General features: G+C 44.8%; 1 protein-coding gene across 5 annotated transcripts in view; it reads left to right on the plus strand.

Moving 5' to 3' along the window:
- BCL11B (BCL11 transcription factor B) overlaps nucleotides 1-17748 on the plus strand; it is a 96059-nt gene that overhangs the window by 28931 nt on the left and 49380 nt on the right. For 2 of the 5 annotated variants that reach the window (XM_075151122.1, XM_075151123.1), the window contains exon 3: nucleotides 13708-13923. The exons of the other annotated variants lie outside the window; for them this stretch is intronic. In XM_075151122.1, coding sequence (XP_075007223.1) covers nucleotides 13708-13923 — 216 coding nt within the window. The remainder of the gene's footprint in view (nucleotides 1-13707; nucleotides 13924-17748) is intronic. 5 annotated transcript variants of the gene reach the window in all.

Genomic DNA, 17748 nt, shown 5'->3' on the forward strand with positions numbered 1-17748 from the left:
AGAGGAGGAGGCAGGGGGAAAAGGGAGGGAGGAAGAAAAGAAAAGATCTGTGACAAAATCATGCGACACCCACGTAAATATTGTTTGTATGAATTGGATCCTTCATCTTTTGTTAGCAGCAGCTTGTTAATTAACAGCAGATTAGTGCTGCTTTCTTCTGACACATGAATATATTTTGGGCTAGAAAATACTTGTACTCAATAAAACTGTGTGACTGAACAATTCAGAAAGTACCAGTGAAGCGCCGTAATGGATTCCCTTTTCATCCCCTCCCCCCCGCCTCCTCCTCCTCCTGCTCTAAATGCAAGCAGATTTCTGCAGTCTAGTGCAGAAGAGACATGTTAAACACAGCTAAATAAATCATGTTTACTCTTGGCGTTCTTGGTAGTGAAAAATCTGTTGGCTGTTTTTACTTCCTTATTTCTCAGCATTTGCTTCCTACCTGTTTTTGAGCCCGTGCCCAGAAATAGTAGTTTTGTCAAACGAGTGGATTATGCCAACCAGCAGTTCCCTCTGCCAAGGAAGCTGCTGGATCGCAAAACCCGGTGACTTCTTTCTTACAGTGACACTGAGATTCTCCCCCTTCCTCCCCCCTATATTAGAACGTAAAATAAAAGTATTAAAACCTGGAGAAGGAGAAAATGTAACCAGATCCTGGCAGTTTAAGAGCCCAGATTAAGGAAAGTTGAACTTCTGTTCCAGAAGCCCTCCTTTAAGCTGTTTGTGGAGGTGAAAGCGCTGGAGATAGCAATAATAGGAACCAGACATTTTCCCTTTCTTGTTATCGTTCCTTGTCCCGTTCCCCCCCACAAATGGGTGTGGGTTTTGTTTCAGTGTTGTTTTTTTTTTCCCCTCTACAGAGAGCTTTACAGCTGGGAGGGAGAGGTAACTAAGCCTTTATTTTAACCAAGTTGGTTCAGTCGCTGTTGCAGGCAGCGGCTGAACTCTGGTTTTGGGGCCGAACTCTGCTCCCGACCCTGCGCTCTTGGGCGGCCCCGTAAACCTCTTGCTTGAGTGAGAGCTGCCGAAGGGGCTGAGCTCCCTTTGCAAGGTGGGGTGAGTGCAGACGTGACAAAACCATGCACAGCTATATGTGCATATGTATACATATATATATGTGGCACATCTGCTGTTGTCAGCAGAGCTGCGTCGAGTGGAGGGGAGTGTAGCCCAAAAGGTCACTAACTCTGTTTTGATGCAATCCTGGGTATTAAGTGCTCCTCTTTGACCTCAGGTGGCAACTTTTTAGCCTGGACCCGTTCTCCTTGCTGCTGTTATCCCAGATGTGAGTGATCCCCGATGTGAGTGATCCCAGATGTGACTGTAACATGGATTATGAGCCTGGTGGACTCTCCCTGTTTGGTTTTAAAATCAGAAAAAAGATCCTTTTTCCCACCAGAGCTTTGCATGTATTTACTCTTTGCTTACACTGGAAGGGCCTTATCCTGTCTCCAGAGGAGCTTTAGTTCTGCTTTCAGTGGTAACAGGGATCTGGCCCGTGCTGAATATTAGCACTTTAATGGCTTGCTTAAAACCCCATTGCTGGTGCACTCACAGGGCTCCGGGCACGAGGAGAGTCCAGCTCTGGGGTTTTGCAAAGCGATGTTGCGGGCTGCAATGCCTGCTGAAAGAGAGGAGCGGGGATGGCCCATTTGTCATCGATTATTAGTATTGTCAATAATGACATGTCTACAGAAGCCAAATTAATTCCTTCTTCCACTTTACTAAGTCCAAGAAATGCCAGATCAGTTTCAGAACAGGGGAAAAAATAAACAGAATCAAAGTTTGTATGTTATGATTCCTCTGAATTTCTGGTGGGAATACTCTGCGATAGAAATTATATTTCCATAGAGGCACTGGCTGCCAGTTTGCTTAATTACATTAAATAGTGGTATAAACCTCGACAGAACATAAACCTCTGTTACAGCCAGTCATTAGAATATTGAATCATAAGGAATAATGATACCAGTGCTAACGTGTTATAACAGTCCTTATTATATTAGTGATTGAAGTGTTATTTAAAAAATAAGGTTTGTTGTAGCGGTTTAGGTGTGCATGCATATTTTCTCTGATCACCTATTTAAGAGACTGAAGACTGGATTTGAATTTATTACAGGGAAATAAAAGGCTTGCTTAGAGGAAGAACTACTAGATCGCTGCTTCTGATTTTACAATTTGATTCCTCTTGTCCTTAAGGAAGGTTCATAACACTTTCTTTGGAAATGGCATCTACATCTAGAAAATTAGGGTTAAAAGGACTATTTTGTTGAAACTAATTACAGGCTAGTTCAGTTTTTTAGTTGGTGACATTTTAGAGATTTTGCTTGTAATGCAAGAGGTTATAGCAAGATTTGGTTAGACTGTGATATACAGCAATAAGCTGCCGTTTGAGTATATTGACATTTTCATCAGAAACAAAACAAAAACCCACTAGCCTTTATTTTACTGGGGTGATAGGTACGAATTTAATATCACTTCCTCATCCTGACCATATATGTTTGAAGGAATTATTTTGTTTCATCTCGGTTTGTACAGTATCTCTGTTTTGCTCTCTTTTTTTTTTTTTTTTTTTGAATATACTTTCCTGGGTGATCAACTTCAGCTCCCATTTCAAGCAGACCTGATAATAAAAAGCCTTTTTGTGTCTTATACTTTTATCTTATCAAGAAAGATGCTATTCTGTACAAATAAGTGGGTGAACTGGGAGTTACGGGGAAATCTGGTCCAGGAAAAAAATACCTCAGAAAAAATGTCCTGTACGCAGAATGGTTCTTGGCTTCTTGTAGTTGGCTTTGCTCTTAGTTTTGTGTCATACTGAAAGGAGTAAGGGTTTTTTTTATACTGTACTTGTGTTTTCCCTGTCCTGGTGTAGGGTTCAGTTATCCTGTCTAATTAGCACTTGCGACTGGCCAAATTCTGCGTGGATGCGAGTGTTTGGGTGAAACTTTTCATTGTGCTATTTAGCAGCAGGATTGGGTGCAGGTTCGCAACATGCTTCCTTGTGCAAATGAAACGTCGGTTTATTATTTCTCTTTTTTTAATTTATATTATAGTCTGAACTAGATTCCTGGTTGCTGGTTTATTGTCTGCTTTCTTTCATTATTTAAAAGCTAGTTAATTTTCTAGCCTCTTTTCCATTCAGAGAGCATTATTTACTCAGTTGTGCTGGTGTCCAGTAAATTGAGGACTGAAGCTTTAGATCCTCAGGGTTCCCCTCTTTTGCTGGATTGTTTTACCATCTCCAGTTGATTGCTCATTTAATTTGACAGATTCAGTTATCAGACTTGGGTCCACTTGTACACACGCAGCTGGATTTTTTTCCCCTGAGAGATCCAAAACTCAAAGGGAATCCTCATTTTAAAAATCTCTGTTGCTTCCCCCCCCCCCCCCCCCCCCCCCCCCGATCGCTTGCCCTGCTTTGCTTGCTTAACTTTGCTTGGTGTTAGTGAAATGCTCTGCTGAGTGTGAACGTGCTCCGTGCACAAGGGAAAATTTGCAAATTATAAACGTGCACGTTAATGGGACGCCCCCAAACACTGTTATATTACTTGAAGTGTAATGTATGCATTCACACTAGGCAGGTAGACTATTTTTCACATTGAAATTCAGCACTTATAAAGTGCCTACACTTACATTGCTTTTGGCAAGGGGTGAGCCAGGAGCTGTGGTTCTCTCCCAAAGCTGTGTCTGTATATTAAGTTTGTCCATCTGTGCTTTGCAGGCACATCGGCATCACCTAATCGTCCTCCTTCGCATTTCCAGCAGTGAAGCAGTTAACAGTGCTGCTGCTTAATATATTGCTGTTACAGTCGTCTTAGTTTCCAGGACATTTAACTAAATCAGGTGGATGTCATTAGCTGATTTTCACAGATGGGGAGACTGAGGCACAGAGGGGCAGAATGATTTCATCTGCCTCTCTTTCCCCAAGTTCCCTCCACTTCCAGGAATTGTTTTTGCTACCACACAGCTGAAGAGCTGCTGAAGCCCCATCCTGCCTAATTCCACCAGTGATTTTTTAATTTTAGTGTGGGATAGGGAAAAAATTCAAAAATACTAGTAGAAGGCAAAGTTTGGAGCAAGGAAAGAGATACTTACCTGAGCAGCAGATCCTGCTGTTGTCTTTTCCAGAGGCCATGTTCTGCTGGAGGATACGTGTGTGCAGCGCAGCCTCTGCAGGTGTAAGCAGGGCTCAGAGCCGAATGGCCAAGGCAGAGAAGTCCACCGCTGTTACTGACTCCTGCCCATCTGGGGCTCTTCTCTGGCCACTTCACTTCCTTCATTTTAACCTCTTGACCATGCTCTTGTGGTCAAGCCCTCAGATTATTTGTAGTGGTATTTCTCTCTCTAGCTGCCTGTATATATTATTTTGTCCTTTGGAAACAGTTCTTTCCATCCACTGAGTTCCTTTATTAGTTCCAGGGCCTGTTAAATTGCTGTGATCGTCTATTGGGGTGGTTATATGTTTCAATTACATCAGGAATATTTGCTGGTATATAGAAATATTCACGGTATAATCAGGACTAAAAATTTTAATCCCCACAAGGATTTTTACAAGCATTGAAACTCCCCAGGACTTAATTACAAGAGTTGGGGAACAAACTTGGGAGAATTGATGAACTGTTTATTGTCAACCCTGTATGCCTTTTGGAAAACAAACTCCACAAATCAGGGTGATTATTGTTATTTGTTAGTTTATTGCGGTAGCTTCTGGACATTGCAGCTCAGATCAGGGCACCATTGTGTTAGGCACTCTGCACCCCCGGAGCGAGAGCCGGGCTCTGCTTGGAAGCGTTTCGGGGCTGAACAGACCAGACAGGCAGAGGGTGGGAATGGGAAAGCCGAGCTCTGGGAGGGGACATGCTGTAGCCTGGGTGGCTCGTGCCCTGGGGTGTGCGCCCCAGCCCCCTTCCCATCCCAGAGCCCTGTCTGCAAGACCACCCTTCTGAGATGAGAAAACGCCCTGGGTTCCTATGTTATATTTATATCACATCTGTCGAAACGCTTGTATTTACTTATGCCTTATGATGTTTTAGGCCCAATCCTGCCCTCGTTTCCCCTGCTCTCACTCCTGGTTGCTCTCATAGCAGAGGGATACAGTCCTTCTGGGGCAAAGCCTTGCGTCGGTAGGGCGGGCAGAGGGCATGGCGGAAGGCAGCAATGAATGCAGCCTTGGGGGGGGCGAGAGTCCTTTTTCTTGTGTGTTTAATTGGGGTGAGCCAAGATATTTCATTTTTTTGCTTAGCTTCGTGTTCAAAGCACAGACAAGGGGCCGGGAGCAGGTTTGGATGAGCATCAGGTGGGAGGGGGGATGGTGGTCCTGCAGGAGCCTGTAGGGATGCTGCCGATGCTGCCATGCAGCACCTGGATGCCCCTGACCCCTGAGTGGGTCCAGTGACAACCCACACCCCCATTTCCTAAAAGACAGGTTTTGGCACTGCATAAGCAATGTTGCAGGCATAGTGAGGGCTACTTCTGGGAATCCACATGGTCTCTTAGGTAAGTAAGAATCCCTACAGCCTGCCCTCGATGTCTGAGCCTCCAAAATGCGATGCACAAATATGTGGACGACCTAAAATGTGGATTTTTATGCAGTGAGAAGAGTTGCATGCTCAAAACAGGATATTTAGATATATTAGGATATTTATTAACCACACGGGGTGTTCCAAGCTCAGTTTATTTATCTTTGTAAAGTGCTTCCAGATCTTTGCGTGGAAGGCACTAGAGAAATGAAAGGCGTATTATTATTATTATTGTTATTATTGTTGTTGTTGTTATTAGTAGTATTATTATTACAGCATCTAACTACTGACAGGCAATCACAGCTGCACGCTCAATTCAAGCCACTTAAATTTAGGGGCTATTTTTACAATATTGACTCTTAATACTTTTTCCCATTGACTCCATATGCTGAAATGTGTGTTCACCTGCCTTGCTGAAGTATCATTATTCTCCAGAAATATGTAAATAGGGTGCTTTTAAAGAAAGGAAGAAAATGTGGCATAAATATTAAGTATTCACATTTATATGGTGGAACCCAACTGATATTTAAGAAGGGCTTCAAAGCAACCAACTGTATGAGTTGGTAGTTGCTTCTCTGGCATGAAAAAAGAAAATGCATTGATTAAAATAAAGCCAAGGAATCTCATAGAAAGGGTGACATTTACGGTGTTCAGGGGTCTGACAGGAGCTACAAACAGCCCAGGAAATGGAGAGCTGAGTTTCACAGTCAAGCGTTTTAGCCAGTACGGTTGTGCACAGCCGCTGCCGCGTGTATGTTATGTAATACCACACTTCACCCGCCCACACACACCTAGAGACAACAGGCATCTTCGAAAGGTCTTGGCATTATTCAGAGGAAAGACTCCCAGCAATACCCCTGCATGGTGTTTAACCTTAATCTTTACTTACGTTTAGGTGTTTCCTTTTTTTTTTCCTCTTTCCCTTCTTTTTTTTTTTTTCTTTTCTTTCCTGTGGTACATCAAGAGTGGGTGTTTTGCATCTCCAAAAATGGAGCAAATATGGGGGGAAAAATCCCATTAGCTACATGATGTGTTTTCACAGCAGCTCTGAAGGTTCTGGTCATGGCTGTTTTGTGCATTTTGTGGCATTGTCCTCAGGCTGTTTTGGTTGTTTTTTTTTTTTAAAGTAGAGTTGAAATGTTACATTCTGAAGACACCAGCTAATTACAAATGGTACCCAGACTATGCTTTCTTTAGATTTTAAAATAGGAAATAATTAACCAGAGGTTTTAAAGATCTGCAGAAAAGCCAAACAGGCCTGTGAAACCTCAGGATCTAATAACAAAGAAAGTGAGTCGGATTTCCAATTCCCTAAGAATTTGAAGACATCCTTACTCTGGCTCAACCACATTTCATCCTGGTATAAGGTAGCCCTGAAGTTAACTGTTTTTCCAAAAAAGACAAAAAAAAAAAGGATGTTGCTGGCTGCTAATTAGATGTATTTTAACTGCAAAGTCATTTTAGCAGCTAATATTGTTATTATGTGCTTCAGTGTGAATCCTTAGTGAAGCTATTAAAGTGTGAGAGCCTGAACTTACCAGACATTTTGTAATGTGGCTGGATTTTTATATCCTTGTTCAGAAACCTATGGGGAGTGGAGGACCTTTCTGGCTCAGACACTGAAAACACATTTCTTACCAACTGATTACCAGGGTGGGCAGCTGAGACCTCCTTGCACCCTCCTTTTGCACTTTTTTTTTGCTTTTTTTCCCCTGGCAATAATATTTCTTCTTTCTGTTGCACGCGCTCCCTCCTCTCCCAGACAGCGATCAAGCCCCATGGTGCATCCTCTAGCTGAGGAAAGGGATTTAACGGCAGGGACCGGCCTTGGTTATTTTGGGATACTTTCGACTCCTGCCTGTCGTATACAACAAGTTGGCGGTTCTCAGTAGCTGGTAGGCTCTCAGCATCAGGCAGGCTCCTGCTTTTGAAAAGCAATAGCCCACAGCAGACGGTGGACTTAGCCATCATTTTCCTATCAGTTTCTCGCCCAGGATTCTTATTTTGTAATTGCTGGGTTGGGTTTCTCAGGGTTTGGATTTTTCCCCCATCTTCTTGCATCGGTTGCTTTTATTCTCTTTCGCACTCTAAAACAAAGTGACTGATACAATATCCAAACTGATCAAAAAGAACGGGATTTTTTCCCCCTTTATTTGCTCAGATTTGAATTGGGTTATCTGCCTATCTTGTTTATGAAATTTTGTGCTGTCTTTTCTGCACAGACTGTGACTCCCAAATCTTCCACAGCTCCATTTCCATATTCCTGCGTGCTTGTTCTTTGTTAATCACTTGGCAAGCGCTTATTTGAATATTAAAAATTTCTTTAATCATCAAAGGCAGGAGCACAGCTTCATGAATATTCATATTTTTTTCCTCCTCAGACTGGATTCTAGTTCATTACCCTGCAGTAAAGCCAAACAGTCATCAATCGCGCTCATTACAGCCGCTGGCGTTTTGATTGGCTGCCTGCTGCTGGTAGCCCGCGTCCCCCATCCTCCCGCTCTCCTCCATGAGCTGTCGTGTACCTGCCAACAACAACAAAAAAAAATATATCAACAATGCAAGAATAAATTTCTCCGGTTGAAAAACAACTTTGCAAACTTGTCAAACAGTCCTCGTCACTTTTTTTTTTTTTTGGTTTTACACCAAAAAAATTAAAAAAAAAAAAAATTAGAAGGGAGAAACTTGAGCTTTAGAGATGAATATTTGTCAAGAGAGTTGACGTAAGTTTCATTTGCATAATGACTTTGTACTTCTGCATTAATAAAATTTGCATATGAAGCCATGTTAATTACTCCTGATCATGCTTTTTGCATTCATGCATAGTAATTTTCTCCGACTTGTGAGAATTAATGTCTTGGCATGGGGGGAGGAAGGGGGGGAGTTGGGGTACTGTCAAATTTCTGTGCCAGTGCCCCTCTCTCACACTCTTTCTCCTTCTTGCTCACCACGTCGCTGTTCTTGATCTACGACTCATTTATGCATTATCATTCGAAATTCTTGGGAGAAAGAAATGTATCAATTCAAAGGGAATCCTTGTCTGCCAAAAAAAAAATCCCTAAGCAAAATATAACAAGAAATCCTTTCCCTGCCCTCCTTCTTCTTTCCCCAGTACAGCCTTCCCATTTCCAGCTCGAGCAAAGTTTTAGTCTTAGCATCAGAAGTCGGTGCAGGGGAACTGCTCCAAAACCGCTGTGTGTGTGCTGTGGGAAGAGGTAAAGGCTGGTGTGCAGGTGTCTCTGGCTGAGCGCCGGACGCCGTGCCTGAGTGTGTATAATAGTATGTCTGCCTATACCGCTGAGTCCTTCTGCCGTTCCTGGGGGATGCTGCGTGTGTCCGCCACTTGCAGGGTGTGCATGCATTGCTCTGCTAGTTGCTGTTGGAAATGTTTGTGCCTCTGTGTCTCTGTACACTCTGTGCGTGAACATATGTGTGCTTGTGCACGTTTGCTTCGTCAACCTTGTTGGTGTCTGTGTAAAAAGACCTGGTAGAAACATAATAATATCGGATGGGAACAGTCCGTATAAGAGGGTGTAATACAGATGAGACAACTTGTTTTAGGAAAAGCTTGGAAAAAATCTGTTGGAAAGATTAGTGAATAGATCTGTCTTTCACTTTTGGATGTGTCTGTTCAAGGCTGCCGCAATGGTACATGTAAAACCCATCTCAAAACATCTGCAGTGCTCTCTCTGAACATGACGGGCACAGGGCAGGGAGGAGGCTACAGCCTGCACTCTGAATTTGTAGCCGTACGCTGTTTGAACAGATGTTTTTCTTTTTATTGAAAGAGAGTTTTTTAATAATGGAACTGAGCTTTAGTCTCTAACCAGCTATTGATTGATTTTCCATCACCAGACAGGAACAGACACACGCAGAAAAACTTGATTCGTGCCCTGTTAAGTCGCTTACACGTCTACCTATGCATCTACCTGTCTGCCTGTGCACAGATACACACCCAGGCACCCACCCAGGCAAGCACACAAGGGGGACACACGAGGGATGCACCAGCTACACAGCTATGTGTGGCTGCATTTACACGTGACACGAGACGTAAAGCAAGATCTCTTAAATTAAGATCGGGTCCCCTGGTCTGAACCACACTGAGGTGGGACATTGTGAATGCTGCTTGCGGCTCCGTCTTTGTGCTTTGCTCAGGGACTTTTCTGCAGATGTGCCAGAGGAGCGTAGTGTTTTTTACATATACCATATCATATGGCCAGTCATGCCTAGGCTTACGGAGAGGGACAACAAAAGGATGCAATTTATGCCTTGATTGTGGCTTTTGTCATGTTCATCTAGGCTCTTACGCGCATTTCCATCTTCTGGGGTCATGTCCAATTTACCTTATTTTCTTCTTTGCAAGTTTAAAAATAGCAGAGAGCAAAAAAATTACTTTTAGCGGTGCCTGAGAATCAACATAACCTGTGAGCTACTGCCATGTACAGGCACTGAGTATATGCTGAGCCTGTTTAAAGCATGAGGACAAAATCCTCCTTTACTATGAGCAATGCAGATCTTTTATTTACATGGTGACAGCCCCTGTGCATGTTTCACACTCATGCTACGTGCAAAACTTCCCTTCGCATCCGTGCAGAATAAATGCAGAATATATAACTGAGATCTGCAGTGCAGGTGAGTGATTTCCCAGTACTGACCCAAGAGGAAAATCGAGCCTCACACATCGTGTCAGTGATGTCCGAGCGACACAGAGCTGCATGTGTGTGCCCGCTCACCCCAGTCAGATTGGATTTTTTAAAATTGCAGCGCAGTTCTTGTGGTCTGCTTTCCCTTAGTGCCAGTTGTGGCTGTGCCATTTGTGGCAGCAGGAGTGTTTTCTTTTTGAAACCTGTGTGCAACATGATGTGGTCGATCGGCCGTAGAATTCCAGAGACTAGCTCCCCTCCCTTGCCTGGTGCTGTGTGGGTTGAGCAGAAAACTCTCAGCACCACCTTAGGATACCGTCTGTCTATCTACCTATATCTGTTTATCTTTTTATCCGTTCCTTTTGTGTTTGTTCATTACCTGTAGCAGTTAAGTTGAAGAACTGTAGAGCTCCCGTCTAAATTTTCAGCTTTAAATAGAGTCTTTATGGGGAAAAATGCCACAGAAGAAGAGCTGGAGAGGTAAAACACAAGCTGAGCATTTCTGATCACCACGGTTATTCTTTCTATAGCTATGAAGAGGTATCACGTACCTAACGGTGGAGCACACCTTTTCTCCATGCCTTTCCTCGAGGCCAGGATACGATTTCCCTCTTCATTATTTGCCACTTGATCTGATTCTATAGGACTGTCCTGATTTGTGACAAAGAAGCAAACCTAAAGTGGTAGCAAAGAGGAGGAGGAATCATCTGTTTTGACTTTGCTTGTAGGAACAGACTCAGCCTCCTGGTCTGTCAGCCCCACGATCTTTGTCTCAGCGCTGGACTTGGGAGTGGTGGTGGGACTCCCTGAGGATGTGCCAGAGTCTCTCTTTGTCCATTCTTCTTCTCCCTCACCAACCCTTTCCTTTCTGACACTAGTTTAGCACTTTTTAGATTTCCTTATATATATATCAAAGGACAGAAAAAGACCTTCTAAGTGACACGCTCAGTTCCATCCCTTCACTGGCAACTGGTTCATATAGTCTTTCCCGTAAATTTGTTAGGCACCTTGTTAAAGTGGATTGCTGGCTTGCCCCCAGTACCTCTGTTGGAAAGCTCTTACAGGATCCCTTTGCCCAGATGATGAGAAACCTCCTAATTTCCTTTCCACACTAGAGGAGATGTATTGGATAAGGCCTCCCTATACCCACTTGGTGAGCTCTTAGCGTCTTTTCAGATGCCTCAGGGCTGTGCAGATTGTATCAGAATCATTGCCAATGGAAAGATGGGACCCACCAGGACTAGAAGAGAGGCTGTTGGTCTCAGGGTAGTGTTGCGTGCTAGGACCCATGCACCTCCCATTAAAACCCCATGCAGTTGTCGTTGACAGGGGCACTTGGTGGGCTTCATACAGTTCCTCTGTGTGACGAGCTCCTTCAAAACCTGTAGTATGACACCAAGATGTGCAGAGGCCCAAGTGACTGCAGGACCTGTGCCCTTAGTCATGGTGGGGCCATGGACATGTCTAGGTGTAACCTGAGATGTAGCTGCCCTGTGGCCCTACTCTAAATCCTGATTTCAAGCTCACAACTTTCCCAGCAAGGACGAGTGCCCAAGCGGCTCAACATAGCCTATGCTAGCCTAGTTATTTTTATAATATCAGGAATATAAGATACAATTCTTAAGTCATTGGAGGAAATCTTTGTTACTTTTTGCTTGTTCCATGAAAAAAACAAACTTGTTATTCATATATGCTACAGTGGCAGTAGAGTGATTCATACACACATAGAAATCCATGTCTGACATCAGTTTCCACATGCCTAATGCACAGTCATGCCCAAAATGCAACGTAGGTACGATCTGGATAGTAGTTATCGTTACCTGCTTGTGTAGTACTTCCAGGGAGATCAATCAGTTGCAAAAGCAACTGAGCCCCCAAAATAAAAAATCCTTCCTTGTCCCACAAGCCACAGAGATGGCTTCTATTTAAAACTAGTCCTCACAAAAGAGCACAAATTTTATCCTTAATGCTTGAAGCTCAAGTATTTACACAGGGAATTTAGACTCTTCACTTGTGGTTTTGGCAAAAGCTTCACACAAATGTTTTGCACTGGTGGTCTCTTAGCCATTTAAGATAAACGACAAAATCAAATGCAGTCCTTGCAGGCTGGAGCGCTGGATGCTGTGCCAAGGATGAAGTATCCCCGTTTGCCGCACATGTGTAGCTGTCAGATCAACGTGCAGGCCTAGTTTCTGAATCAGGACTTTTGAGGTGGAGATGCTCCCTTAGAAAATGTTGCTTTTCTTGGGTTGGAGGGAGCACAGATAAATATTCCTGCTTGTTGCCACAGTGTTTGCATGTATCTGCAAGGCAGACACACATGCACAGACAGAATTGCCACCATTAAAAAACAGAGAGCATTTGCCCGGAGTTACCCCACAATTAACACACCTATTTCCTGATCTCAATACAGGGGGAAACTGTGGTTTCTGATCTGCCACTGTGGTAACTGTTGGCAAATGCCAGCCTTTTAATGGCGACCACTCTACCACATATCTTCATTTAGAAACTGCCCTTGATTAGTAGCTACCCTTTATTTAATAATTAAGTGGCAGCCATAGTTTTAAATAAAGGGGGTGGCATTCTCGGTGGATGTAAAGCGGTGCAGTTCGCTCAACTTCCCTTTAAACTCTGCTAATTTGCACCAGTGAAAAATGCAGGTCCTACCTCATTCTGCGTGTGTGTGTGTGTATGTTTGTGTGTATCTGTATTTGTGCAGGTGTATATCGATATTTAAGACTTGCATCTTAGTTTTTCAAAGCCGTGGAGCTCAGTTTGGACTAGTGCCAGGAGGAGCGAGCGTTTCCAGCGGAGCAGGAGAAAACTCTTAAATACAGCTTTTAAATGGCAGGTGATTCCTAGAGGGGTTAAAAATAAATAATACGGTTAGAGGTTACAATATCATCCTTTAGCTATACCAGGAAAAAGGTTGCTCCCTTCTTTGCAGGCTCGGTAGGAAAGCAGCCTGCATAATCGGGGCATGCAAAATGCACAGCTGGCCACAGCTCAAGCGGGAAGGCAGCACAGCGGCCGCCAATGCTTCCTTCTGGGAGCTCGGCTCCTGGCACCTCGCTGAAGCCATTTGAGCTCTAAGTCATTGCACTTTGTCCGGGCTGGTGTGTGGAGCCGGCTTCAGCGGTGGCTCGGCAGAAAGCCTGCCCAGTTTTGTGTCGGCTCAATGCATTAACACAGCCATAAAACAATAATCCCCCTTTTGATTCGGTCCCCGAGCAAGTGCCGGTGGCGACGTCCGCTGCCTCCGGCTCTGCTCCACGCCAGGGCCAGCCACTCCCCACTGCTTCACCCCTCTCCATGCCCCGCCACAGGCCCCCAGCCCGGGTTCGCGGGTCCCCCAGGTCTCTTCTTGCTCTTCCCCCACCCGGTGCGAGCCCGCCAGCCTCAGCCGGACCCAGAGAGGGGTTCAGACCGAGCGTGTCGCGCGTTAGGCAGCCAGCCCCCTCCTCGCCTGTTTCCCCTGATGATGCCTCCTCTGTCCCTTCAAACTTAGATCCGACTGACAGTTTTTTCTATTGTTTTTTCTCCAGGGCCGTCCAGGCCTGCAAACCTGCCGGGGGCTCCCATAGCTGCCTCCTCCCACCCTCACACATCCGTGATCACGTCACCTCTCCGCGCACTGGCCTCCCTCCCGCCCTGCCTTAGCCTGCCCTGCTGTGGTGCACGTGCAGTCTCAGTTGGCGGGACTCAGACTGAGATTCAGACTGAGACGTCAGGCACATTTGGATGTCATTGTCAGTTGTCAGGTAATAGAAACATTTTTTTTTTTTGTTGCTATCTGAAGGTCAGTAGTGCTGCCAAGTGATGTCGTCTTTGCTGTGGGAGAGCTGCCTTCGCTGGGTCGCATGGGGAAGGCAGAGGAAATGGACTAAACCACCCTCTTCCCCTTCCTCCTCCCCCCTCCCCCCTGGCGGAGGATGGGGAGCGGGAAAGGGCATGCGACTCCCTCCATTTCCCCATCCTTCCCCTCCTGCCTGCCCACCTTCAGCTGTCACCAGTGGCCACTGCCGAGCCGTTGTGCCATGTTGTGAACAAATGTCTGAGACTCCTCACAGAATGTGATACCCCAGTATCAAGATTTCTTCTCTCCGGGCTGTTTATTTTAAGCTTAATTGGATAACATTTAACATCTGAGTTTCCCCCCCTCCCTCCTCTTTTTTCCCTCCCTCCCCAATCATTCGTATTAAAGGGTCTCCTCCGCGTCCATGTGCACGCAGGATGTATGTGCTCCATGCCATTTTTCTCCCTTGCTTTGAGAAAATGCTCCTTGGTAACTTGCCACACATCCCTCGCCTCTCCCCCATCAGCTTTTCTTTTCCTTCATTCCTTTTGGATGTCTGACTTTTGTCACCGCGAGGAGGGGAAAGTGATGTGGAAATGAGGGTGTACCGAGCTAGCCAAAGAGGACACGGACATATTGTCGCCAGACCCCATCATTTCAGACCCAGCGATCTCTTTGAAATCAGTGGGTGTTTCTGAGCATGGCTCCGTTGCAAGATTGAGTCTATGGTGAACTGCGGGCTGGAGAGGTGAAAATGGGGAGGGCTTAAAAGAAAATACAGCTGTGGCAAAATCCGCAAGTGTTTATGGAGTCTCACTGTGGTGGGCCAAACCCTGCAGCCCTCATTCATGTTAACGTGCGTGGAGTTTTAATAGGGAGTTCCCAGAATGATGCTGGATAAGTAATGCGTGAGGACCAGAGGATTTAGAGAGACAGCAATGACTGTCAGGAGTAAAGCCTTTGGGAAATGGCTCCTCATGTCCCCCTGAAGCTGGCAAAACTTTGCTGTGCTCAGCTTTTTCCTTCCACAAGCAGTGGTACCATCTGGCTGCAGTACACTGTATCTCACGAGAATGTCCCTGTACATCTCGTCATTGTAATACAGCGAGAGAAAAAGTTTTGCATGAAATGTAAATTTGCATCTTGGAAAGACAAAATATTCTCGGGAGGAGGCTGAAGGCACTGCATGGGGTCCTGTTTCGACCCTGGGTGAAGCTCAGGGCACGCGAGGAAGGCTCCTGTGCTGCCTGGGAGAGGCTCAGGCTGCACCCAGCCGCTGTGCGGGGGCACAAGCACTGGGCTAGCAGCGATGCACTGCGTGGTGCAGCGCAGTCACTGCATCCAGGGGATTTGGTCAGATTTCCTATCCGAGCTGCTGTACACAGCGTGAGGAGGATGCTGTTTTAATCAGGCTCTGCTTCATCAACCTCAGCAGATAGACCAACTGGCTTGAGACGGGTGTAGAGATGGGCTCTTCTGAATGGTGAGCGCTGGATCAGAAAGTCAGAGAGCTCTCCCGCCTCCCTGCTTCCCCCCTCCCCTTAGCCAGTGAACTAAACTGCAGCTGATCCCATGTTTTGCTGTCCTCTCTCTTCACTGGTGCAGTATGCACACAGGTGCCTTTGTAGGCAGGTAGTTGTAACAGTGAACTGGATGCCCTGGCTCCCTGTTGCTTCTGATGCCAGCAGCTAGTGGGGAGGGAAGCAAGTTCAACTAAAAATAGAAAAGGAAGGAAGGAATAACTTATTAAAGAACGTGGGAAGGCGAGGCTTTTGTACTTTGCGTACTTTGAGTTCTCACTTTGGAGTTGCGCGCTGTGAGTTTTCAGAATTGCCTGTTTGCTGGGAGAGCAATGCCAACTCTGTGGAGAGAGAGACCTGTTATCATGGCTTCCTGTAATTACTGCTGCAGTCTGCGGCACTTAGAGAATAGGTTATATCAAAGTCCATGCTACGTGTTTATGACAGTAGTTGGTCAAGTTCTGCTTGAAAGAAACATTTTCTTCCCTTGAAAAAGGAGATTATGTCTACTTAACCCTTTCTTAGCTCCTGTAGTATTCACTCTATATGAGCCTGGGCATGGTTTAGACCCTGTGGCAAGGGTACGGGATCTTTGTAGCCCCTGAAATGTATTGTGGAAATGAAAGAAAAGTGAGTTCTTTGTGTTGACTAATAATCTAGCGACCATCCCTGCATTATGCCCTCTTTTTTAATATAGACATTTACAACAGTCACTTGCTACAGCTTTAGAGATCTGCTTGTCTCTCTGGCTTGATGAGCCTTTTATTCTGTCAGCCCTGTTCTTGCTTCTGAGGAATTGTTTCCTTCTTTGAACAAAAGCCATCAACAGTTCCCGCCTCTCCTCCTCCTTCATCATTTCTTACCTTTCCTGTTTTTCAGCATTCATTTAATTCAGGACCTGGAGTTTTTCTGTGCAGTTCTCAAACAGGCTGCAACTCTGAAGGCTTGAAGTTGCAGGTACTCCCAAATCTGTGCCGGGCACTCACAGATTGGGCCCTCAAGAGCCCCAGCAGTTTTGTGCTAGAGAATCTAAACTTCTGGCTGCTGGTGGGATTTGGGGTATGCACGTGTGAAAACTGCATTTGGAAATCTCCAACCTAGATAAGAGCGATCGTCTGGAATGCTGAGTAGCGTTCAGTCATGCACAAGGGAAGTCATCCTGCCTCATCCAGAGCTGTTTGCAATCTTTAGAAAGCGTGCTGCTAATAGTAGTTTCAATCACAGTAAATGATGCTGGGAAGTCCGCTTGGGTGTCCACCGCTCGGCCGGTGCTGGTGTCTTTGTTCAATTCTTTGTGTTCAGGGCACCACAGGATGAGGAATTTGCGCATAAAGGTCTCTGTTTTTCCATGTGATTTAAAAAAAAATCTACCACTGGAACAATTTCTCTCTCAGTGTCTTTATTTATTTATTTTTTGCCTCAGAGGCTTCTGTCTGTTGAATTGGGTTCTCCCGTTCAAATGTTTTTAGTGCCTATTTAATTAGAAGTTGGAATAGAGTCATGAAATTCACAGGGTTGTGTAGCTTGGATCTAAAATATAAATGGGCAAAGCATTCATTTTGCTTTACCCCTTGCCAGATTAGGGTGCTTTTTTGAGCCTGCTTTTTATTTCATTTCAATGAATTGCAACTGCTCAGGGTAACTGTAAAACACACACAGGTTTTTTTGCGTAACAGAGACATGCAAATGATTGTTGAGAGACATAATTATGAAAAGAAAAGTATATGCCCGTATGCATGCACACATACACTGCAATGCTTTTTGTGGGGCTGTTTTTTCACAATACATCTTCATAAGGCTCTTTTTATGATGCTGATTTATTAATATTGTACATTAAGGCTTAAATTGTCAAAGCTGCCTAAGAGATTTGGATGCCCATTTCCCATTAAAGTTAACGAGAAATGAGCTTTGAAAATCTCAGCGCCGAAGTGCTTTACAGTGTGGTCTCCAAAGAAAAAAGTCCCTGCCCTGAAGATCCTACAGTGGAAAAGCCCCAGAAATGGAATTATAATCGGCATAAGACAAAGGGGATTATAATGGCACAGATAATAATTTATCCCCTACGCCTGCATTCAGATATATACCTGATCCAAAATCTTTGGACCTGGGCCCACGAGTGAGGGTTTTATATACCTCCGTAAAGATAATTAAATCTGTCCAATACATATATATTCAGCTAACCAGCTTCCTTCCCACATGTAGGCTGATGGAAGGAGGTGGAAAGCAATTATGATACTTAGTTGCATATATAAAAACAGCAAGTCCAAGCA

This window comes from Calonectris borealis, chromosome 5 (genome assembly GCF_964195595.1).
Source record: "Calonectris borealis chromosome 5, bCalBor7.hap1.2, whole genome shotgun sequence".
Lineage (NCBI taxonomy): Eukaryota > Metazoa > Chordata > Aves > Procellariiformes > Procellariidae > Calonectris > Calonectris borealis.